The following is a 25,767-nucleotide window of genomic DNA, read 5'->3' as shown; positions in this document are numbered from 1 at the left end:
CAAGAAATGTGGGTGGCTCTTAAAAGAGCCGTTGTTTTGTGGGATTGAGTTTCCAGATCAGTCAGTAGATTTAACCTCCAAAGCCGTAGAGAGTGCGGCCCTGCCTCTTGAGAGCATAGACCACATCCATGGCGGTCACAGTCTTCCTCTTGGCGTGCTCGGTGTAGGTGACGGCATCACGGATGACGTTCTCCAGGAAAACCTTGAGGACACCGCGGGTCTCCTCGTAGATGAGGCCGGAGATGCGCTTGACTCCACCACGGCGGGCCAAACGGCGGATAGCGGGTTTGGTAATGCCCTGGATGTTATCACGGAGGACTTTGCGATGACGCTTAGCGCCTCCTTTTCCAAGTCCTTTTCCTCCTTTGCCTCGGCCGCTCATGTTGTCTTTGTCTAACTGACAGAGAGAATAGTGCTGGATCGCTGAGCAGCTAGATATATCTGCACCCTACGGACCTAAGTGAGGACAAGCATTCATCTTTTTCCCGCCTCTAAGCTTGTAACCAGATTTCTGCTTTTAAGATATAAGTTTGAATATTGAGAGACGCTTAATGAATAAAGAATAAATTCCAGCTGATATAGGATCAAACCGAATGGTAATAACTGATTTATAAAGCAGCTGCAGTTCATATAAAAGCTTTTAGCCCATATGGAGTTTCCAATCACTTAATATATTAGATGTCTCGTCAGTTTTAGTAAATATACTCAGCTTCATGTAGGGAGTGTAGATTAGTTCCAACTTTATACTCATTTTTGTTAGGTGTTTGGAATGTACGTTGTCTTGTAAATTAAGTTTTCACATGTTGAGATTCTTTTTAATTGAACAATTAGAAGTGAAACGACTTCAACTCTTGTAAAATAATCTATAACAGCATCTTCTTCACTACAAATTCACAAATATATATTCTTAAAAAAACGTAAGGAAATCAATAGGACATCATTACACATTTTTCTTATATCTTTCTCAAACGCCCATTGAAAATGAGGCATGTATTTAACAAATCTGAATTTACGTATGTAGTGCTTTGCTACAAAAGAACGTTGGCCATTTATTAAAATTTTATTCGAAGTTTGAACATTTTATGTAGGGGATGTATGCTGACGTTTCATTTTGTGTTCTTAGATTGACTTGACATATTTTATAACCTGGACACCTCCATCTCTATATTTCTAGTACCCATCTGATGGCCCACAGAATAAATGTGAATATATATGATAACAGTAAATCCCGCTCATTAGTGAGATTTGGGTGGCTCTTAAAAGAGCCGTTGGTTTGTTTTAGAGAGCCTGCAGTTTTACTTCTTCGCTGGTTTCTCGGTTTTCTTGGGCAGCAACACAGCCTGGATGTTAGGAAGAACACCGCCCTGAGCGATGGTAACTCCGCCAAGCAGTTTGTTGAGCTCCTCGTCGTTGCGGACAGCCAGCTGCAGATGGCGGGGGATGATCCTGGTCTTCTTGTTATCACGAGCAGCGTTTCCAGCCAACTCCAGGATCTCAGCAGTCAGGTATTCCAGCACTGCAGCCAGATAGACGGGAGCTCCAGCGCCCACGCGCTCAGCGTAGTTGCCCTTCCTCAACAGCCTGTGAACACGGCCGACTGGGAACTGCAGCCCAGCACGAGAGGAGCGGGTCTTGGCCTTAGCCCTGGCTTTGCCTCCGGTCTTTCCACGTCCAGACATGATTTCTGTAAAGGTTTACTATAACAAGTGACTGTAAGACGCGCATTGGGAGTATATATAAAGCCTGCCGTGGATCATATGCTCTCTGATTGGTCACATACAACAACAAATCCTGTCGTCCAATCAAAGCAGGCGGAAATTTCTGCCGTCTGCTTCTGCCAATTATCGCTAATCGCAGCCTCCAGATCGGGGCGTGGCTAAAGGTGGAGGGCCTGGCTTCCAGGCCGCCAGCTGGTGGCAGAAACTATTCAACCCATTCACAGACAGCATTAGACAAGAAGATTTCATATTAACAAGATGGTGCTTTAATAAAGCTAATTGGCAAAAATTTTAAATTAAGTGTGAGGAAACCAGTCATATGGTTTCATTAAAAGGCAACATTGAAGAATGTACAAGGGATATAACAGAACATAATTTAAATGCAGCAAGTTATAGCATACTGAGAATAAAAATAAAAGGTAAGAAAAAGGTAGTTCCTTGGTGGAATGATGAATGTAATAAAGTCGTTAAGGAGCGTAACAAGGCATTTAAAATATTACAGAAAAATTTAACAACCCTATTGAATATAAAAGGAAAAGAGCAATGTTTCGTAAAACTATTAAGGAAGCACAAAAGAAAACATGGAGAGAATATTGTTCCTCAATGTTTGAAAAATACAATTACAGAATGTTTGGTCAATGTTTAGGAAAATGACGGGGAAAAGGAATGATGTTAAAATACCAGCCTTAGTTAGAGATCAGGAGATAGTAGTTTTAAATAAAGATAAAGCAGATTTATTAGGCGAGAAATTTGCTGCAGTTCATATTGGCGATCATTTTACAGACATTCATAGAAGGCAGAAGATACAAAAACTTGGAAATCATAAAAATATATTGGGAAAATGTAAAAAATGTATATCAACATTCGACATGAATATAACTATGAAAGAAATTAAAACAGTATTAAAAGGGTCAGGATACTCAGCTCCAGGGGAGGATCAATTATGCTATGCTATGTTTCGACAGATACCGGAAGTAACATTGAAATTAATATTTAAATTATGCAATAAAATATGGAAAGAAGGTTCAATACCAAATAGTTGGAAAAGGGCAAAAATGTACCTTTTAATAAACCAGGGAAAGATCCTATCAGTCCAAATAATTATAGACCAATAGCTTTAACATCTCATTTAAGTAAATGGAAGGAGAAAGTAGTGGTTAGTAGATTAGGGTTTGTTCTTGAACATAAGAAATTAATTAATAGATACCAGTGTGGATTTAGAACAGGGAGATCAACAATGGATGCATTAACTAGAGTCAGTAATGACATAGAGAAAGCGTTAAAAATGAAGGAGATAATGATTGTATTATTTTTTGATATAGAAAAAGCATATGATTCATTATGGAGAGAAAGGTTACTTATAAAAATAAAGCAGATGGGAATAGCTGGGAAGATGTATAATTGGATAGCAAATGTTTTGATGGATAGAAAAATAAGGGTGAAGATTGGGAATGATTATTCAAAAGAATTTAATGTGGAAAATGGAATTCCTGTAATAAGTCCAATTTTATTTAATATCATGATTAGTGATATTTTTCAGATACTGATAAATGTATTAAATCTGCATTATATGCAGATGATGGATGAGAGGAAACAATATAAAACATGTAGTAGGAAATATTAAGAAAGCAATTAATAAAGTAGAAAAATTGTCCTATCAATGGGGTTTTAAATGATCAGCAAACAAGTCTTGTTGCATGGTATTCAAAAATAAGAGAAATATTGATATAGGAACAATAACATTATATGGACAGCCACTGGAAAGGGTTGCAGAATTTAAATACCTAGGACTATGGTTAGATGGCTCTTATACATGGAAAATACATATAGATAACTTGGAAACTAAATGTAAGAAAATTATAAATCTCCTAAAGGCTGTGGCTGGAAATAACTGGGGTGCAGATAGACAGTCATTATTAAACATATATAGGGCTCTCATGAGATCAATAATAGATTAATGCAGTTTATTTATGGAGCAGCAGCTGAAACAACATTAGAAAGGATAGATAGATTACAGAGTAGAGCTTTACGTATATGTACAGGAGCAGTGAAAACAACACCTATCAACGCTCTTTTAGTCGAGACTAGAGAAACTCCACTGGAAATGAGAAGAATGAAATTAGGTCTAGTATACTGGATGAAAATTAAAAGTAGTATGGATGAAAATGTAACTTCAACAATTCTACAAACTGGTTGGATTTGGATGGGTTATAAGCAAATTGATTAAAGAGTTTGGATTAGAGGATAAGGAAATAGCACAGTTTAATCCAATTAGTGTTATTCCTCCATGGCTATTTCCTGAGATAAATGTAGACATGAGACTTATTAAAATGAAAAATGATTGGAATTTAAACGAAATAGGGATACAGACTGATATATATTTAAGAAACTCATATTATAATTACCTTAAAATATATTCTGATGGTTCTAAGAATTTAAAAGGGTGTGTGGGAATAGGAATATATATACCAGAGTTCAAAATACACATTTCTAAAAGAATTTCAGATCAACTATCTGTTTTCACAGCAGAGATGGTGGCAGTTATACTGAGTTTACAATGGGTGGAGGAGGTCAGACCAGACAGGTTGGTGGTCTGCACGGATTCCAAAGCAGTTTTAGAAAGTATTCAGGGAGAAGGAAATAATAGGAAAGATTTAGTATTAGAAATTCAGCACAGTTTATTGAGATTATACAGGGGTGGCATTGATATTTGGTTTTGTTGGGTTCCAGCACATGAAGGGGTAAAAGGAAATGAAAAGGCAGACAAATTAGCAAAAAGGGCTTTAGAGGAGGCAATAACAATTACGATTCCTTTTGGGAAAGGGGAAGGAAAATCATTTATTAAGATGAAAGAAATTGAAAAATGGCACGAAAAAAAAGGTGGAATGAAGATAAAAAAGGAAGAAGGTTATATAAAGTACAAAAATCAGTATTAAATAGAAATATTAATGAGAGAAACCGAAGGGAAGAAATAATGATCAAATTAAAAGTAGGTCATACTTATTTAAATGACAATTTATATTTAATAGGTAGGAAAAATAATGATAAATGTAAAGGAAGGGGGAGAGATAGAAAATGATGTTATTGTATTGATAAACTGTAAAACATATGAACCTGAAAGGGAGAAATTGAGAAGAGTAGTTGAAAGGACAGGCCAAGAATGGAGTCTTAAAGGATTATTGGGAAATAAAGGAAATATAACTGATATTTATAGATTAAGGAAAGCATTATTTATTTATCTTCAGAATACAAAATTAAAAAATAGAATTTAATAGATGTAAAACAATGTTGCTACACACTCATGAACAGTAGGTGGCGGTATGCACCTTAAAGGTGCTTGATATCCGCCATGATAGAAAAGAACAACAGACAGCAATATAATAGAACGATATATGTTTCTATGTATAAAAAATCCCATTTCATGAATTTGACTGATAATAAAATATGAGAATGATTTAATATATTAGATCCATCCCCTTTCCTCCTGACAATACTTTTATCCATTCAACCTATACATACACACATATAAAACATATCTTTATAGAAAACATTTACACATGGTTGTAGCAGAGAATTTCTGTATCTCAAGAACTATGCACATGTCAGGAATTGCAGAGAACTGAACACAAATGTAAACACGGTTAAAGAAAGTCTGAACAATCATTTTTATTTTCACTGGTAATCATGTCTTGGCAAATTCCCTTATAATCCTTGGTATGAGGTAAAAAGGAACAATAATGGTACCCTTATCTTTTCCATCTGGAGACGACCACTTTAATGCTGTGGTACCACGCCCCATTGCTGCCTCTATGGTGTCTTGCAGCAGAGCATACTTATCAAAGAGAGAATAAAGAGTCAGAGTAGGTAGAAAACAGACAAGAACATAACATACACTGTCTAATCGTTCTTTTCATACCAATACAATAACAAGTGTAAGAAAATAGAACTTAACTTGTTTAATGATAAACATCTTTTTTAAATAACACGCTGTTGAGGTTCTGTTTGAACAGAGTAAAATGACCTGAACTCTAGTCAAAATAATCTATAAAAAGCAGAAAAAAAAAAATTCTCCTACACTTTACAAAAAAGTAACAGAGCAAAACAGCAAAATGCACATACATATAAAGTTATATTTATAAAACAAAAAAGTAAATTAAGACATCGCTAAACATTTTTTGCATTGTTGTGTATTTTTCTCAAATACCCCTTGATCAGTGATTACTATTCTTTAATTATTCATAGGAAGTGCATATATTGAAATGACCAAAAAAATAAATAGGTTTAGGCATTAGGTTTTTATGATTTAAATTCTATACACCATACAAATACTTAGTTTCCAGAGGTACAATTCATTCTGTAGTAATCAAATGCTTCCTCTTCATGGATTCCTTTCCAAATAAACATTGCACATTTATACAGGAGGAAGCTTGAAAATCTGGTGAGGCTGGTATCCATTTTGTAGAAAAGATTGTGTTCTTTTCATTAAATTTAAGGGTTGATAAAAATCATGAAATCCTATATTAATTCCATCTATATAAGGTCATTTGGTACAGGATCAAAGCTCTGAAGAGAGAATTATGTGGCTCTTAAAAGAGCCGTTGGGTTTTGTTGGATGAGCTTGACTTATGCTCGCTCTCCACGGATGCGGCGGGCCAGCTGGATGTCTTTGGGCATGATGGTGACCCTCTTGGCGTGGATGGCGCACAGGTTGGTGTCCTCGAACAGACCAACCAGGTAAGCCTCGCTGGCCTCCTGCAGAGCCATGACGGCGGAGCTCTGGAAGCGCAGGTCGGTTTTGAAATCCTGAGCGATCTCTCTGACCAGACGCTGGAAGGGCAGCTTGCGGATGAGCAGCTCAGTGGACTTCTGGTAACGGCGGATCTCTCGGAGAGCCACGGTACCGGGCCTGTAACGGTGGGGCTTCTTCACTCCACCGGTAGCCGGGGCGCTCTTACGGGCAGCTTTGGTAGCCAGCTGCTTCCTGGGAGCCTTTCCTCCGGTGGATTTACGGGCGGTCTGCTTGGTTCTGGCCATGGCGGACTAGAAGTTAACCTTCTGACCAACTGCAAAGTTATAAGCGCACAGAGGAAACAGCGGCTTTATAAAGAGAGGCGCTGCGTGAGGTGGCTTCTGATTGGACCAATTTAAACGAGTGCTACAGCCCGTCCAACTCAGCAATTGGTTGAGTTTGACATTTGAAAATAAAGCGCGAGATGTTTAACAAAGAAAGAAAAATGCAGGGAGTTTCCAAGAGGATAATCGGAAGAAATTTTCAATATTATATCAAACAATATGCAAAAAATGTTACTTTATGTATAGTTAGAGTTAAACGGAAATACTTTCAAGAAACCCCAACACAACATTTATTCATGTGTCACATCTTATTTGTTTTGGAATAGCTCACTATGCAGGTTGGAGTTTGAAATAAATATGGATTACAATTATCTTTTCCCTAAATCGAATCAATCTCCTTTCTACCTTGAAAAATTAAACTAAAAACTAAGGTAAAAGAAGAAATAAATAATACGTTTTTAAACATTAAACTTTACATTCTTGCCAATCACAATGGAGCGTACACATGTAATTATTTAGATTTTTATCTGCATTCATAATAGCAATATTCAATAAAATCTAGTGCTTTAATTCTTCAATTCATTTACTGATTTTTTTTTTTTTTACTGCTATTTATTCCTTTATCTGGTTATTTGAGGGTGAATCTGTCAATCACATGTACGAAGCTGTCCCCATGGAGCAGATAAACTGATTTTAATCATTACTTCTATCAGCCACTATTCACTACTAAGTGTGATGACTTTATTGAATTATTTTCATTTTGTGCTTCTAGGGAATCGGATCTTAAGATGAAGCTGTGGTGGCTCTGAAAAGAGCCTTTGTTGCACTGAGTGCTGGTTGAAGCAGCAGTCTACTTCTTGGCCTTCTTAGCTGGGGCCTTTTTAGCAGCAGGTTTCTTGGCTGCAGGCTTCTTAGCTGCAGGCTTCTTAGCAGCCTTTGGCTTCTTGGCAGCAGGGGCGGCCTTTTTGGGGCTCTTCTTCACCACCTTTTTCACGCTTTTCTTGGCCGCTGCTGCCTTCTTCGGAGACTTCTTGGCTGCTGTCGCCTTCTTAGCAGCGGTGGCTTTTTTCGGGGTGCTGGCCTTCTTGGCGGCGGGCTTCTTGGCTTTTGCGGGAGCCTTCTTCTTCACCACCTTGGCTGGTTTAGCGGACTCCTTGGCGAGCTTGAATGAACCGGAGGCGCCGGTTCCTTTGGTCTGAGCCAGGGTGCCTGAGGCCACCAGCTTGCTGACGGCCGTATTGATGCGCTTGTTGGCTTTAGCTACATCCACCCCTTTAGTAGCCAGGACCTTCTTCAGCGCTGCCACAGACACTCCTTTGCGCTCCTTGGACTCCGCCACGGCGGCCACGATCAGCTTGGACAGGCTGGGTCCATCCTTCTTGGCCTTAGGAGCGGACTTCTTCCTCGGGGCTTTTGCCGGGGCTTTAGCCGGTGCAGCTGCTGGAGCTTCTTCTGCCATGTTTCTCTCTTAATGTTCCTCTGAACGTCTCCAGCTCAGAGCAGGAGGCGGGATTTATAATATGGATGAGAACCCTGAAGAAACAACTCAGCCTGCTGCTCTGCTCCCGCCTCAAATCGCTCCGCAATTGTGTTTTCTTCCCGGCTTTAAAGCTCTAAATCTTCGCTAAGTTAAAATTTTATATCATATAACTTATTTTAACGGAAAGGAAATTGTCTAATCTCTACACTGAGGTCCCATTTGGTTTCCAGGACTTTCTCTTTTTAACCCAGGAACGCTCAAAAGTGTCTGAAGCTCCTTGTTTCGCAGCATCAAGAGGCGGGTTTTCTCCACATTTCTTCCTTTAAAACATCTAAAACAATTGTTCACATAACATTAAGACGAGACCCTCGCTAAAAAACAAAGTAATGAAAAGAATACAAATGAAATGGTTTCGTTGGTGACATTATTTCACTTAGAAATCAGGAAGATTCTCCCAGCAGTAAACACACAGAGACTGTCAATTGGTCAGGATTCTCTGTTGGATAAAAGGGTTGGAAATTAACACTTTTTTAATCAAATAGCCTACTTAACACACTCAGACACACAAAGTACATGCTGGTGTTGTAGTTTACTCAAAAAGGGAAGAAGATTTGACATTTATTCATTAATTAGACCCTTCTTGTCTGTAATCTCAATGAATCAGGAACTAAATTCTTTTTGTCTCCTTTAAATAAACCCAAGGGCCTAAATACATTTTTACACAAATCCTATTTTCATTACAATGAGCTAATAAAACATTTAGGATTTATTACATACCAATGAATGTGTTACAAGTGTACCTAACGAAATACAAGAAGGACAAATTAATTAAGCTCCATGTTCCTTCTGACCTGTGGGCAATGAAAAATGGTTACAGATAAATCAATCAGCAACTTCAAATTAAATTACAGCCCTAGAACATAATTTTGCCAACAAGATTTTAGACTAATATATTTTCATAATAAAAAGTTATGTAATTAAAAATATATAAATATGTCTTAAATTGTCAAGGAAGAGGAGCAAGGCATTACGGAACATTTGCTTTTAAAAAGTACATTAATTATAATCAATAGGCTCATCATTACTATTTTGATGAGTTTTGTTTTTGATTTATTCATTATTACTGCTGTTACAACAAATAATATGTTTCATGTCTAGATAAGCAAACATATCTTGTCTGTGGTGGTTGGGAAAATATAGTAAAGGTAAATTTGTGCTTTGTATAGAATGTTAGTTCATGGTTTGTTAAAAGGATTTATATAATGGTTATCAATAAAAGAGAAATGTGCAAAAATATATAGATTTTTGCATTTCTACTTTCAAAAAAAGTAAATGAAAAAAGATAAATATTAAAAGATAAGAGGTAATTAGATATAAGGAGGTTTGTCATTTACAATTATTTTGTTTATAGTATATTTAACACAGATATTAGGGCTTCTTATGTCACATTTTATTTTTGGTAATATTATCCCATTCTGTGAGAAACACATTCTACTTTTTATTTTATTTTTTTTTAAATCAGACCTATTTTATTCACTAATCAATAAATTATGTGTATCCTTGATAGAGTATTAATATTTAGACATGAAATTCACTCTTTGTATTAGATAGTTCTGCACTCATGTACTGATGTTAGGCAGTGGTTCGGAGCTATGTACACAGTCAGGATGCTTATTTGTTAATGTTACTTTTGGTTACTTGTCTGTAATATTTATTTTCTTTCTGATACAGATTTTTCGCTAATATCAGGACATACTTTAATAAATATTTTATTATTTTATGATAGAGTTTTGGATACAATGCTGATGAAAAAACAAATTTCCTAGACTTTTCTAGATATTTTCCATTGTTTATCTATTTTTATTTACTCATATATGTAGTATATATTTTTTTACATTTTAGCTTAAATTTTTTTAATGAAGCTTGTTGTTAAATATTTTGTTCTTTTAATGGATAAAAATGTGAGAAATGCTGAAACTATTATACATATATAAAGATGAAGAGCATATATATTTAAAGGAAATGATAAAAAAAAATGTGGGTGTTGTATAGCTGTGGTTTTAGCTCTCTGTCTCCCTCTTGTGCTTTAATGCTGAAATGACAAAAATTAGACAGCACCACCAAAGACAGCAGCTACATTTAGAGTAGAATAAAATAGAACAGAATAGAATATCCCATTATTGTCCCACAATGGGGAAATTGTGGTGTTTAGGCAGCAGCAAAAGGTTATAGCAAAAGTGGTCACACAATGTGAACCTTTGAAAAGTGTGCTAGATTGTGGCTAGATTTCACAGTCCTTGACAGGACTGCTTCTTTCAACTTCAGTCAAATTCCATGTAAACATGTGCTTTTGGATTTTTCTGTGCTTTCAAATAAAATCTGTTGTTCCTTTTGAGACAGCATGAAAAGTCATCTGAGTACAAAAGAGAGAAGAAAACAACAAGAAACAGGACAATAAGAGAGGGACAAAACTTAGAAAAAATAACGTATGTCTGTTCTATTAAAATTTTTTGTATCTGTATCAGGGGTCTGTTTTATTTGTGGTCTTCTCAATTCAGATGGCCCCCTGCCTGTCTTTGCCTAGGGCCCCAAATTTTCAAAATCCGCCCCTGGGTCTGAATGAAAATTGGCCCCACGCTCGTGCATGAATCGATTGTGTGTTTGTGTGCACTATAGATATATTCTCTAAACCAACCAGTGTTTTAAATAATAAAATGCATCTATCACCGTCACATTTTATATGAAATGTTTATTTTCATTTTACTCAATAGATACAGCTTTTTGAGTAAATCGTTGGCTTTTCTGTTGATCAGCTGTGATCTGACGGTGAAAAAGTTTGAGTGAAGCAGTAGCTTTACTTCATGTTAGGGTGTTACATCTTGGGTGTAAAGCGTTAATGATTAACTTATTGGATTTTTTATCAGCATGATATTTTCATATATAAATAAGTGGAATGGAGTTAAGTTTTAATGTCTGTGTTTTTTAGAGAAACATTGCGGATATGGAGTGTGAGCGCGTGAGGACGAGATGCGAGTCTCACACCCAATGGGTGAGGGTTGACAGTCCTGCGACAGTTGTCACCCATCTGTTTCTTGCTACGCAGGAGTGGGAAAAAACAATGGGGGCGATAAAGCAGAGTAGTATTTATGTTTAATTATCTTGAAAATATATATATATTTTTTTTTTATGGTCGATTATGTTCGCTAGATGTTCTCCAGCGCTACCTTCCATGTTTATTTCCGTAAAGCAAGCTGGCCTGTGACGTCATTGCGTCCTCTACTGCGCATGCGGGACACTTGGGTTGTAGGAATGCACAAACTCGCATATATTTAGAAATCGGAACGGCAACGCAAAAAGAAAAAAAAATCTTAATTGAGAATTAGGATCTGCAGTGTGAACGTAGCCATAAACATGACCTTTAGTTTGGCAATATGCATTCCATTAATCAAACGTGTAATCATGTTATTTTAGTTTAATAAGAGACTTAACAGAAATTAAATATTGCACTACTTGATTTTGAAACGGGTAATATACTGTTAAGTTAAGAAGCCAGCTCGTAGGAGATGTGGGTGGCTCTTAAAAGAGCCGTTGTTTTTCCAGATCAGTCAATAGATTTATCCTCCAAAGCCGTAGAGAGTGCGGCCCTGCCTCTTAAGAGCATAGACCACATCCATGGCGGTCACAGTCTTCCTCTTGGCGTGCTCGGTGTAGGTGACGGCATCACGGATGACGTTCTCCAGGAAAACCTTCAGGACACCGCGGGTCTCCTCGTAGATAAGACCGGAGATGCGCTTGACTCCACCACGGCGGGCCAAACGGCGGATAGCGGGTTTGGTAATGCCCTGGATGTTATCACGGAGGACTTTGCGATGACGCTTAGCGCCTCCTTTACCCAGTCCTTTTCCTCCCTTTCCACGTCCACTCATGATGATTCGTATGCAGCTTTAACTCCAACAGTAACAATTGGATGCAAGAGCGCAAGGATTTATACAAGTATGGCGGACGTAAGTGAAAGCTGTTTGATGTCAATTTTCAACTTCCGCTTGTCAGAACATACCGAGGATAGGAGCCATTTCCGGTTAATGTCAGTAACACCAGAAATAATGTCAATGAGGACGCGTGTTTCTAATTCGCTTGTGGAGAAATGAAGCGAGGAAACAGGAAGCGATTATTGTGGGATAGAGGAGGGAAATAATTCAAAAGAAGAAGAATACGAAGAATAACAATAAAGTAGACTAAAAAAATGTGAAAAAGCGGAAAAGCACCGAGTCCAACTGAGGAGGAGTCCAGCACAGAAGTGATGAACAACCCATACATTCCACACAAAAAAACGATCACAAAGTAATATTCAAACTAGTTAATCAGGGAGACTCTTTGCAGATTGGACTGTGGTTCAGATAACAAAAAAATAAACACATTTGCAGAAGATTCATTGATTGTTAAATCGAAATATTTTGTACTTTTCCTGGTATAAGTGATCAATTGTAGTGCTCAGATGACAAATAAAACCAAAAAAATCATAATAATTGTGAAAAGAAACTGGTAGAGTGACAGCAACATAAAGATAAATTAGAAATTATCAAGACGAATTTGATTATTTATTATGTTGGGTTAAATTAAACAGTTCAGAAAAATCGTACTTGATTTATTTTTATTTATTTTATTTTTTCTGGGGGTGAGTTTCCTGTTTCCTTGTTTAACTGCTTGTTAGTTGGTGGCAGTAATGCACTTTTAAGTAGTTTGCCAACCGCCATAAAACAATGCAAGAAGAAGAACAATGACAATAAAACAGTAAATTCAAAATAAAAAGGAAAGTTAAATATTGTTAGAAAAACATATTAATACAATGCATATATGCTACTATGATTGCATGTAAGTTAGTCCAGAGGTCAATTATTGCTGTGAGAGAGAAAATAAAAATGGTTTTTTACATTGCCTCCATTTTTCAAGGATTTATTTAATGGAAAGAGATCCTCCCTGCTCTATGAAAGCGCTTTACTTTAGTCTTTATGTCTGTAGGTTCAGATCAACATGTTAAGTCCTGCATTACATTTCAAACTGTAGGTTTGTTTCTGCTTTTGCTCCAATATTAAAGGCAGAAATACTGGTCATTTTGACTTTAGAGAAAGGTATTTCTGATATAAACCACTCAGTCTATCTGATAAATGTCAAATGGGCCATACTTAATACCTTCTATGACTGTAGGGTCATCAGCCCTCCTCTGTCATCTGCTGGGCCCCTGGCAGCTTAGAGCTGGACAGAAAGAGACCGGACAAACTGGTGAGAAGGGTTGTTTCTGTCATGGGGTGCACTCTGGACTCAGTGGAGGAAGTGGCTGAGAGGAGGATGCTGTCCAAGCTTACATCCATCATGGACAACACCTTCCACCCTCTTCACCAGACTGCAGAGGAGCTGAACAGCTCCTTTAGTGAAAGGCTCTTACACCCTGCTTATAATAAATAGTGCTACCGCAGGTCATTCACCTCATCAGACTTTAAAATGTGGCACTATAAGAGCAATAATTTGTGCAACATCTAATGTGCAATTACTATTTAATACCCTGTTCATATACAGTTCAAATACCCTGTGCAATAACACTGTATAATAATACTGTTGAATAAAAGACTTCAGCTGTTATAAATATACATGGATGCACTGAGTATAGTGTATATGCCCCTCCATTTTTGCTCCTCTACATTCTGAAATTCAGCTTGTGCTGCAATGATGTAAATATATTAGTTCCAACTAGGAATGTGAATTTCTAGATCACTTTAGTGATCTACATTTGAAACAAGAGAGAGGTGTCCTCTTCCTGTCCTTTGCAGCTGTAATGCTGTTGCTCGCCATTTTAAATACTTGTTTTTTAAGTCATACACAAAAATCTCAAGTTTCTGTGGCGTTAAATTGTCACTTCCTGTTGGCCCGTTGTCAGAGCTGGTTAAACTCAAAGCAGCTTTTATTAAACTAAGAACTCACAGTTCCCAACCTTAAACTAGATCAATTAGGAGTTGAGGATTTGACTCTTTTAAACAGACCATTTTCAGATTTTTAATAATTCACTATTTAGACACGTTTTAAAACGGTTCCTGACACCAGAAGCTGCTGCATAACAAGCCTTCCATCTGAAGAGATGTTGAACATTGCCTGCCGGCTCTAAACACACACATATACACACTTTTATACATATATATCTAATTCTGGAGAGGCAGAACACAATTAGAAAATACAGTAGATCAGATCAGAAAAGTGAAATCATTTGTATTTAACCCATTAGGGACAATTGGACCACGTTCAGCAGTCAAATATTAAAGGAATTTTTCTCTTTAGATGGTGTGGGTGGCTCTTAAAAGAGCCGTTTGGTTTATTGGTTCAGGGGAGCAGCTTTACTTGGTCTTGGTAGCCTTCTCGGTTTTCTTGGGCAGCAACACAGCCTGGATGTTAGGAAGAACACCGCCCTGAGCGATGGTAACTCCGCCAAGCAGTTTGTTGAGCTCCTCGTCGTTGCGGACAGCCAGCTGCAGATGGCGGGGGATGATCCTGGTCTTCTTGTTATCACGAGCAGCGTTTCCAGCCAACTCCAGGATCTCAGCAGTCAGGTATTCCAGCACTGCAGCCAGATAGACGGGAGCTCCAGCGCCCACGCGCTCAGCGTAGTTGCCCTTCCTCAACAGCCTGTGAACACGGCCGACTGGGAACTGCAGCCCAGCACGAGAGGAGCGGGTCTTGGCCTTAGCCCTGGCTTTGCCTCCGGTCTTTCCACGTCCAGACATGTTTAGTGATACAGCTAACTCTTTCCGAAAAATGAAAGAAGTGACGAATCAGCCTGCGTAAATCCTTTATAGATCCTGTCTGTTCAGTGATTGGCCAGGTCTGAACAGAAACGCAACCGCCCAATCAAAATGGTCTGTGTCAAGTTTACGTCCGTGGGAGGATACTTCCGCTTTGCATTGGCTAGGATTTACAAAATAAAAGCCCACACCAGAAGTTAACAGTTGTTTCATTGTAGATTTAAATAGCAGTTAATTACTTTGCAGTGATATACTACATTTTTGTTATGCCACAACAAAATATCAATTAATTGTTATGACTCTAAACTCTAGCTATTAGTCCCTCTAAATTGTAGTGTTTTCGGTTAAGAGAAATGTTTATTTCCGGTTTTAATAGAATTTAGTGGTTCTATTGTTTTCTAAATCTTCAAATCTGTGATTGGTCACAAAGAAAGATGTAGACCTGCCTGTGTCTAAGTTGCTTGTGGAGAAATGTCCTGGGTTGTAAGTAGTGTGGAAACAGGAAGCGATTCTTGTGGAATAGAGGACGAAATAGTGAAAACAAAGAAGATTGGAATGGTCAAAAAAATAGAACAAGCGGAAAAAGCAGAGACCAGTTGAAGGGTAGTCCAGCACAGAACAATAAGTGGTGAACAATCTAGAAAAACTAAAGGATTATAAAGTAATATTTCAAACTAGTTAATCAGTGAGACTCTTTTGCAGATGGGAATCTGGTCAGTTAACAAAATCAATAAACAAATTTGTAGGAGAAGTCAGAAGTGCACAAAAAATATTTTATAGTGGAGACAGGTTATCCTGAGCTATCTCTATAGCTATGCTGCTATAGGCTTAGACTTCTGGAAGACATAGGGACCACTTTTTCTTCTTTTTGCTTTATTCTATCTCTATTCACCTACTCTGCAGAATTTCTTAGTTCAATCAAAAAAAATAATACTATGCTCTCTCTGCTTTTGCTCATAGTAATTCCATCTGGTCTGTTCCTTTTTCGCTGTGACACTGGCTTGGTGAGAGGGACTGCCTTCGATGAGTCGATGAGTTAATGTAATCAACTGGTTTTTCTTATATAGAAAACTGAATCAATTTGACTGCTTGAGCTGATAAAATTGTAAAGTTCCTTAAGATGCCATGTTGTGAAATGGAGCCTAGGCAAAAGTTCAACTGAAGAAACTGATTGCTCTCTTACATCCACCTGCAACACAGTCAATCAGCTTTCAAACACACCTCCACGAAAACCAATCAGCATCCAAAGTTCTTCTTAAAAGGCCTCCAATCCACTTGTGTGCTCTTGTGCGCCGGCTGTGGTTGCACTGTGTGATTTCATTCAGATGACACCGTTTCAACCCACCTCCAGCATCTACTAAAACTTAGTGTGTCGTTCCTCCTGGACACTTACTGCGTTCCCCGTCTCATCTTAACAGATCTGGTGGAAGACCGCCATGTTGAGCCTAGTTTTGCCAGAGGTTTCTTCCCAGCGGGGAGTTTTTCCTCTCCACTGTCGCCTCATGCTCATGATGGACAGGTTCTCTCAGCCTGTGTTATTCAACAGGACTTTCATCTTCCAGGTCCCTGAGTGAAGCTCCAGTGTCAGCTTACTCAGTCCAGTGGATCTCTCCATAAAGCTCAGCATACCGTCTCGCTAACCAGCAGTCTACAGACTGACCAACTTCATCCATCTCCACTCCACAGGCCTGGGGGAAAAAAGCCCTATTCTTTGCTCCTGTTCATGCTTGTCTATCAAAATTAAGTGCTATGTCTCCTGCCGAGGTCTGAGCACAAAAGACAAAGTAACTGTACAAATAAATTTAAACCTAATTGTCTCTTCTCTTTGTGTGAGTTTTTCAGAAGGAATTGGTGCATATAAATAAACTGAATTTAATTGTTAATCAACTGCACACACTGCGTTCAACAAGGCAAAGCTATATGCATTAACAATATTGAGGGGAAAGGAGTTAGGATAGCTTAGTGTCAGTCAAATTCGAAGAGGAGCATTTACTAAATAAGGTTTTTATGGATGAGCTACAAAGTGAAAATCTACAATCCTCAACCTCTGAGATATTTTAAATGCCAAAAACTTGGTCATAAAGCAGGTATATGTAAAGGAAAACAACAATGTGGAAGGTTTGATGGATATGGAAAATGCAGTAAAGAAGTAAAAATGAGCTGTACCTGTTAAGAACACACAACACAATTTCCCCATTAAAGGACAATAAAGGGATTTTTTTATTCTCTTCTATACTGCTGCATATTGTGGCTGTGAAGTGAACAAAAAATCGCAAGAGATCAGAAAAGTTAAATTAGAGCTTACAACTTATGCTGAAGCTGCAAAAAGAACCTCATTCAAATAAAAAAGACCCAAATCAACAGTGGTGCAAATGACAAGTTCAAAGCCTTGGTCCCAAAATTACAGAAGATTCATTGATTGTTAAAAATAAGGATTTAGTATTTTTCATTGTAGAAGTGAACAATTGTACTGCTCAGATGACAAAGGAAAAAAAAAAAAATAAACAAAATATCAAAATGATAGTGAAAGCCGCAGATATGTATCTTGCAGTGAGAGATTTAAACTGGGAAACGTTTGAAGTATGGTAGAAAAAAAGAATGGGACCACTAGAAACTGATAGAGTGACGATAACAAAGATAAATTTGAAATTATGAGGATAATTTTAAGTATTTGTTACTCATTATGTTGGGTTTAATTAAATAGTTCTGAAATTGAGTCTTGTTTCACTCCATATCTGTTGGTGGCGGTAATGCACTACTATTAGTTTGCAAACTGCCATAAAACACTACAGGAATACCTGCCTGTGGTTTGATTACTCACACCTGGTTTCAGGTAGTCTCATTTCTGGAGTCAAATTTGGCCTTTTTTGGAGCAGATGAAGCAGGAAGCTCTGTTCAGAAAGGTCAAACCTGACTTTAGATCTTGACTAGATCTAAAACATTTAAACAAGTTTGATTCTTCATATGAAGTTATTTTATCTCTAACACACATTCCATAACCTTCTGTGCACAATATTAATCATTCCTTCACATGTTGTGCGCATAAAAATTGTTTCTTCAATTGCACCCTAGCATCTGAGGCTGTGGAGCTAAAGGCCTTAAAGTTTTTTTTTTTTTCTAAAAACCTGAAATTCACTAAGTTTGAATTGCATAGACATCCCAAGACATAATAGTCTGAAGAAGGGTTTAAACAAAACTTGAAATGTATAAATTTTACCCCAGAGAAATCCAGCCTTTCAAACCTTCCATGTTTGAGTTGGGCAACAACTAGAAATGTTTCTAAAAAAATAAAAAAATTCATTTGCTGAAAACAAAATTAGCCAACGCATAACTTTCACTCTGCATGGCACAAAAAAGTACAAATTTTTGAATATTTTTCCATAAAAAAAACACCTTACATAATCAACCCACAATAATAATTCAATGTGTCGTCAGTGTTCAGTTTTACATGAAGCCTCGTTATTAATTATATAATACAAGTATTAAGAATTGAAAGAATTGGAATATCTGCTCTTAAAAATATGTGTGTGGCTCTTAAAAGAGCCGTTGGGTTTTGTTGGATGAGCTTGACTTATGCTCTCTCTCCACGGATGCGGCGGGCCAGCTGGATGTCTTTGGGCATGATGGTGACCCTCTTGGCGTGGATGGCGCACAGGTTGGTGTCCTCGAACAGACCAACCAGGTAAGCCTCGCTGGCCTCCTGCAGAGCCATGACGGCGGAGCTCTGGAAGCGCAGGTCGGTCTTGAAATCCTGAGCGATCTCTCTGACCAGACGCTGGAAGGGCAGCTTGCGGATGAGCAGCTCAGTGGACTTCTGGTAACGGCGGATCTCTCGGAGAGCCACGGTACCGGGCCTGTAACGGTGGGGCTTCTTCACTCCACCGGTAGCCGGGGCGCTCTTACGGGCAGCTTTGGTAGCCAGCTGCTTCCTGGGAGCCTTTCCTCCGGTGGATTTACGGGCGGTCTGTTTGGTTCTGGCCATCGCTTCTTTGCTATTTCTATCAAGCTAAAGAAATACGTGGACCGCCGTGGGGACGTGGGCTTTATAAAGGGAACAGCGGCTCAAAGTAAGCTCTGATTGGCTCACATTTTGATGGGTGGGAACATGTTTCCATCTCAGCTATTGGTTGGATTTTGAATTTTAAATAAAGGCGCAATATAAATCTTTTGGCGGCCGGAACATCTGTGTGGGGGCGGTGAGGTACTTCAAATGAGTAATAAGATTTTAAAAAGTACCTAGTTAAATGAAAAATAAATCATTCACAGTACTTTGTTCTTTGTATTCAAATTCAGGGCATGTAGCTACTGTGTAAAGCAGGTACATGTATCCTAATGGCAAATATAAGTAAACAAATTACATTAATTCACTGAAATTATGTTTGATCAGTGTTTGAAAATCAAATCTGCTTTTTTATTAGGTTGAAATAAAAACATATGTACTCAGTGTTTTATTTGATTGGATCTGTAATTCATCAATTGATAATCAGCAAATGTTACCTCACAAGTGAAAACAAACCGTTAGAAGAAAATAACTAAAATAGAACAGACTGTACCGACTTTCAAGGTCATTTGGAGAAATGCAATGTGCAGTTTAATTAAAATAGAGAAAAGGCATAAAAATAAAAACAGTGAAGTAAAAAAAAGCTCTACTGCAAGTCATGCATTTCCAACTAGTTTTTATGTTTAGAGGCAAGTCAGTTGCACATTTGTTTTACTTCACCTGTATTGGTATTTTCCAGTGTTTTTAACCAACTTTTCAAGCACATAGGACGAAACATTGATAGGTTGTCGCCTCCACAGACAATTGAACAAGTCTCAATTTTTTCCACCTATTGAATGATGCACAACAAAGACACGTACTCAAGCACAGCATAGTAAATAAATTCTAAATATAATAAATTTCCATTCGTGCAGCAGTTATCAATGACAGTGGTAGATAATGGGTAAACATTTGATTGGTGCTTAACGGTAAATTTTTGATTCTGCTCAATTTTGAATTCCAGCAGAAAAACTGGAACAGCCCATTCTAAAGCATTTCCCAACGTTACAAGTATTTCAGGATCAGCTCTTAGAGATGTGGGTGGCTCTTAAAAGAGCCGTTGTTTTTCCAGATCAGTCAATAGATTTATCCTCCAAAGCCGTAGAGAGTGCGGCCCTGCCTCTTGAGAGCATAGACCACATCCATGGCGGTCACAGTCTTCCTCTTGGCGTGCTCGGTGTAGGTGACGGCATCACGGATGACGTTCTCCAGGAAAACCTTCAGGACACCGCGGGTCTCCTCGTAGATAAGACCGGAGATGCGCTTGACTCCACCACGGCGGGCCAAACGGCGGATAGCGGGTTTGGTAATGCCCTGGATGTTATCACGGAGAACTTTGCGATGACGCTTAGCGCCTCCTTTGCCGAGTCCTTTTCCTCCCTTTCCGCGTCCGCTCATGTTGTCAGCTCAACTTTACAGCTCAAAGATGTGAAAAGACAGCGGAAAAGGTCCCTATTTATGTATGAGTTGCGGACCTGAGAGAAGACCACCACCGGCATGGGCGGAGTCAAAACATTGTTACGAATGAAATGATTTATCAGCTTGAGAATAAATAAATAAATAAATAAATAAATAAATAAATAAATAAATAAATAAATAAATAAATAAATAAATAAATAAATAAAACTATCCATGTTGGTTATTAAGTGGGTTGGGTTTTTATTTTTATTTTTTTTGGCTTGATTATGACCTGGATGGCTGAGAATCTTCACCATCATGCTCCATGAGGTAGAACAATAGTGTGTAGCTGCAAGCACTCAAAAAGATGTATTTCAAAATAAACCGTACCAGGGGTGTTAAGGAAATTGCAAAACAAAAAAATTTAAAATTCTGAGTATTTAACTAGGTCATCTGAAGCTGAAATTTCCTTCTAAAACATGAGACAAAGTTGTACATCCTTTCCAGGATACTTTTTTCTTGTGAGGTTAATAATTGTTTCATTGTTAAAGAAGTTTATTAACTCATGAGCCCAACTGCTCTCTCTCTCTCTCTGTTTCCACCATTTTGTCAATTATACACATTGTTTCTGTTTCATCATTTTTTCCAGCTCTGACCTGTTGGCCTGATAGCAGACATCACTACCACCATCTAGTGCTCCCATGAGAACATTTCACTAATTTCAGTGAAAATAAGATGGTGGGGCCCCTGAAAAAACCTTTAACAACTGCTTTTGACAATGTAGGTGCAGGAGAGACACTGAAAAAGAAAAATATCCATTTTAATTTAACATCTAAATAGTTAATTTAGAAACCTTAAAAAAGCGCTTTCTAATTGTGCATTTTCTGATTTCCATTTGCAGTACTCAATAAATACAATTTATAATTGCTCTTTAATAATTCAATTACAAATCTAAAATTAGAAAAGTATTTTCAAACAGGATTTCTGATTATGTGATATAAATGTTAGATTAAAATTGTTGTTTTTCTTTTTTTAATGTACTCTCCTCCTCCTCCATACTTGACTCTTGAAAACCTGGGGCACATATCCACAGTTGACCAATGTTAAATTATGTTTTAAAAAAAGATATCGTAATGACAAGAAAATTTTAGGTTTAGGGCTTACACTATTCCAGGGGTAACCAGTTAAAAATCAGCAGGGTCTGAATAAAGAAAATCAAAAATCAGTAAAGGTCCGGAGACATTTTTAATTATAATCTGTTACTTAAAACAGAATTTAACACTGAAAAAAAATTAGGTTTTTATGCATCAATGTCACAAGTTGACTTAAAAAACATATATATATTAGCCAGAAAGTGGGTCCAGATCCAGACCGCGGTCCGCTAATCTGTGACCTCAGGTCCATTCAATTCAATTCAGTTTTTTCCTACAGCTCCAAATTGGTTCAGTTTTATGTCTGAGGAAAATAAGCTGAGTGCATCAACTCATTGACTCGAAGGCATTCTTTCACACCAAGCATGCTTGTAGTGACAGTGGAAAGGAAAACTCCCTTTTTTCCCTCTTCAGTGATGATATTTTGTCTGTGAGTTCTGATTGTGATTACGGGGGAGTGTTGGCCTAGTGGTTAGAGCATTGCGCTTGTGCCTCTGAGCAAGACTCTAAACCCCACACTGCTCCCCGGGCGCCGCACAGTGGCAGCCCACCGCTCCCCAAGGGGATGGGTTAAATGCAGAGAATTTCTCCATTGTGAGATCAATGAAGTTCTATTTCTATTTTTTATATTTTCTACTTTAGATCCATTAATGCTACATCATATGGGGGACAGTTTACTGTTTATTCCATGATTCTATGAAGTTGAGAAAAATCGAGCTTCTTCAGAGCAGGTTTTTTCTTTTTTCTTCTATTTTAATGTAATATCCTTGTCATGAAGAGGCATTTTTTTTTGTATGAGACATACGAGTGTTTGTTTAAAGGTGACTTTAAAAACGTCACCTTCTCACGGGGAATAGGCAGAGTAATTATCGTTGATGATGTGTGAGTCTATTACAACTTTTAGCCCCATTTACACTACCCTTTTAAAACAGTCTGAGCATGGTAACCTAGTTGAGAGTAAATAGAATGCAATCTAGTACTAGTTCAACAGTATGGCTCGGTGCGGTCTAGTTTGGCCTTGGTTCTCTGATAACAAAGAGCGCATGAACAGATCGCATCCACTTCCATTTAGAGTCAGCTGACTTTAAGCGGGTTTTCCGCCATGTCCTGTGTTGTAATTCACAGATCTCTTCAACTGTTCCCAACATGAACTTCTTCTCAGCCTATAAACAATAAATGGTATCAAAAGAGCGTGGTGCGACCTGGGATTATGCTGAGACCGAGGCTCTCATTGAAATCTGGGCGTAGGACGATATCCAGGCATATAAGTTCCTGAATGTTATGGGCCCGCCATTTTTGTTTGCATAATTCCTGCCATGAGAGCTGTAGTATCATGGACCCCCAGTAGGAGGCGAGGAACCGTTGATGTGTAAATGTTCGTAAGGAACCAAGCTCGGCACGATTAACTGATGGATCGATTTCAGAAGGGTAGTGTGAATGGGGCATAATATTACCTGCCTGTTGTGTTTCAGAACTATTATTTTCCAAAGTAGTGTATCTATTTAGGACAAGTTTTTATGTCAGAATAAAAAGTCCTCTTCAGTATCAAATGGCAAAGGTTTGTAAATAAATGAGAGTGGTGTCCTTGATCTAAGGACCATGTGTAATATTTTGATAAAGCTGGAGCAGTTGATAAGCACTGCTTTCTGTTACTGTCATGATCTTGGCACTAATGACTGGATTCTTGGTTTATTCCATCCACCTGCCTAGCTACACCAAGTTCTCATTATCAATCATCAGATCCACCTGTTCCAGTTCCTATCTTAACTGCTTGGTCCCAGCCATCAGTGCCAGATTATTCGAGCCGTAGGTGAGAGTTCTCTACCGTATCCCAGTGAGTTTATCCTGACGAGTTTCTAGACAATTTCATTTTTTAAAGTGCAGCCTTGAAAAAGAGTAATAAATACATAAAAAATAGTAATATAAACATATGTCTGTATATTTACAGTTCTAACATTAATTATTTATACATTTTTTTCTATAAATAAAATAGCCCATTTTACACAACATTCAGCAGTCTAATGGCAGTGGGGAAGAAACTGTTATGGAATCTGCTGGACCTGCATCGGATGCTTCAAAGCCTCTTCCCAGAGGGCAGCAGGGAGATCAGTCCCAGGAATTTGGTGCTGCTGATCACCTCTGCAGCTGAGCTGTTGATGACCAGTGGAGCGTGGTTAGGCCGGTTCTTCCTGAAAATCAAGATGATCTCCTTCGTCTTCTCCACATTCAGGATATGGGTGTTATCTTTGCACCAGTCAAAACCAAGGACAAAACAGAGTAAGATAAACATTTCTATAAAAATCTGTTGTCCTTTCTCATGGTTATTTAATACATATAAATTATGAAGTGTTATTTAAAGAGTTTGTCCCAAGTGATCTCTTTTTAGGAAAAGAACCAGAGAGAGAAAGCTTCAAGGTGGAACACGGGGCTTTCCATAACACAGCTCAACAGGCGGCCCTGTCCAAGAAACACACAGCCAGGCAGACGAGCTCCAAGCCAGCTGCCATGTCAGAGGATGAAGAGAGCACATCCAGCCAGTCACACTCAGAGAAACAGGACTACACTAAAAAATGGGCCGATCTCCAACATCTATAAACAAAGGTGTTGATGGCAGCAGCACAGCTGATATTTCTCTCCAGGATGGAGTCACATCCAAATAGGAACAGACCAGATGAAGTTACTATGAGATAAAGCAGAGAGAGCAGAATGTTAGAGATTGAACTAACAGATTCTGCAGAATATGAGAATAGAGATAGAATGAAGCAGAATGATGAAAAGGGGTCCTTATGTCCTCCAGCAGTCTAAGCCTATAGCAGCATAACTATAGAGATAGCTCAGGATAACCTGAGCCACTCTAACTATAAGCTTTATCAAAAAGGAAAGTTTTAAGCCTAGCCTTAGAAGTAGACAGGGTGTCTGCCTCACTGACCAAAAACTGGAAGTTGGTTCCACAGGAGAGGAGCCTGATAACTAAAAGATTTGACTCCTGAAATTTAAGGAACCACTAGTAAACTTGAGAGTGAAGTTTTCTATTCGGAACATAAGGAACAATTATATCTCTGATATCAGATGGAGCCTGGCCATTTAAGGCTTTATATGTGAGAAGGAGGATTTTAAATTATTGTATGGATTTAACAGGAAGCCAATGAAGAGAAGCTAGGATAGGAGAGATATGATCTCTCTTTTTAATTTTCATCAGAACTCTGGCTGCAGCATTTTGGATCAGCTGAAGGCTTTTAACTAGAGTTTGTGGACTTCCTCATATTAAAGAATTCCTCATAGTAAAGAATTACAACAGCCTTGAAGTAAAAAATGCATGGACTAGTTTCTCAGCATCAACCCTGGACAGGAAATTTCAAATTTTTTTTGCAATATTCCAGAGATTAAAGAAGGAAATTCAAGAAACATTTTTGATATGGGATTTAAATGACAGGTCATGATAAAAAAAAAAAAAAAAAAAAAAAAAAAAAAAAAACATGATTTTTTTACTTCATTGTCGATTTAATCCCATCCAAATTAAGCAACTGATTAATCAGCTTATTTTTCAAAGAATGTGGTCCAAAGGCTATAACCTCTGTCTCGTCTGCTTTCAGAAGCAGAAAGTTAAGAGTCATCCAGGTTTTTATGTCTTTAATACACAATTAGGACACACAATTAGAAACATAGAGCAAAGTACATTGCAGTGGCATTGTCAGAGTTTTTCTACTACTTACTGTATGACTTCACATGTTTGGGTAGCCATGCTAGTGGCATAAATTACATCTTTTAAACCTCTGTATTATGCCCAATGATTGCAATCTGAAGTAATCCATCCATCCAATCCATACAAAAAAAAAGAAAAACACAAAAAAAAAGGTCAGGTCCCAGCCTAAGGTATTTATGGAATAGCTTTTACAAAGATTACATAAAATAAATCTCTTTTGATTACACTTTAGTATAACGATTGTATGTGAACATGATCCTTGACTGATTCCAGTAAACCTAAACATAACTTAATAAACCACAACCATTCTAATAAATCTAAAATAATAACAGTAAGTTATAGAATAATTTAATTAACAAACATTTTCATAAACCTAAACTGATTAGATTAATCTAAAAGAGAATGATGGCCCTCAGA

At 37.9% G+C, this 25,767-nt stretch overlaps 3 protein-coding genes and 2 pseudogenes across 3 annotated transcripts; all 5 read right to left on the bottom strand.

The window, feature by feature from the left end:
• Window positions 1-49: 49 nt before the first annotated feature.
• LOC119796569 lies at window positions 50-6,755 on the bottom strand (annotated as a pseudogene).
• LOC119796562 (histone H2A-like) lies at window positions 1,138-1,693 on the bottom strand. The gene has a single exon (XM_038305168.1). It carries the CDS (start codon window positions 1,677-1,679, stop codon window positions 1,296-1,298), a length of 384 nt encoding a protein of 127 aa, XP_038161096.1. The 5' UTR covers window positions 1,680-1,693; the 3' UTR covers window positions 1,138-1,295.
• A 769-nt stretch (window positions 6,756-7,524) lies between the features above and the next one.
• On the bottom strand, window positions 7,525-8,285 carry LOC119796564 (histone H1-like). The gene has a single exon (XM_038305171.1). The coding sequence runs from the start codon at window positions 8,248-8,250 to the stop codon at window positions 7,642-7,644; it is 609 nt and encodes a 202-aa protein (XP_038161099.1). The 5' UTR covers window positions 8,251-8,285; the 3' UTR covers window positions 7,525-7,641.
• A 3,443-nt stretch (window positions 8,286-11,728) lies between these two features.
• LOC119796565 lies at window positions 11,729-20,514 on the bottom strand (annotated as a pseudogene).
• On the bottom strand, window positions 14,306-15,089 carry LOC119796561 (histone H2A). The gene has a single exon (XM_038305167.1). It carries the CDS (start codon window positions 15,039-15,041, stop codon window positions 14,655-14,657), a length of 387 nt encoding a protein of 128 aa, XP_038161095.1. The 5' UTR covers window positions 15,042-15,089; the 3' UTR covers window positions 14,306-14,654.
• Window positions 20,515-25,767: the final 5,253 nt, after the last annotated feature.

This window comes from Cyprinodon tularosa, unplaced genomic scaffold, assembly GCF_016077235.1.
Source record: "Cyprinodon tularosa strain WSP-4 unplaced genomic scaffold, ASM1607723v1 ctg552, whole genome shotgun sequence".
Lineage (NCBI taxonomy): Eukaryota > Metazoa > Chordata > Actinopteri > Cyprinodontiformes > Cyprinodontidae > Cyprinodon > Cyprinodon tularosa.
The sequence above is the reverse complement of the archived record's forward strand: the minus strand, read 5'-3'. Positions and strand labels throughout refer to the sequence as shown.

Bases quoted from the DNA above. Each gene is read 5' to 3' on its own strand.
- LOC119796564 (XM_038305171.1), bottom strand. From the start codon at position 8,250: ATGGCAGAAGAAGCTCCAGCAGCTGCACCGGCTAAAGCCCCGGCAAAA.
- LOC119796562 (XM_038305168.1), bottom strand. From the start codon at position 1,679: ATGTCTGGACGTGGAAAGACCGGAGGCAAAGCCAGGGCTAAGGCCAAG.
- LOC119796561 (XM_038305167.1), bottom strand. From the start codon at position 15,041: ATGTCTGGACGTGGAAAGACCGGAGGCAAAGCCAGGGCTAAGGCCAAG.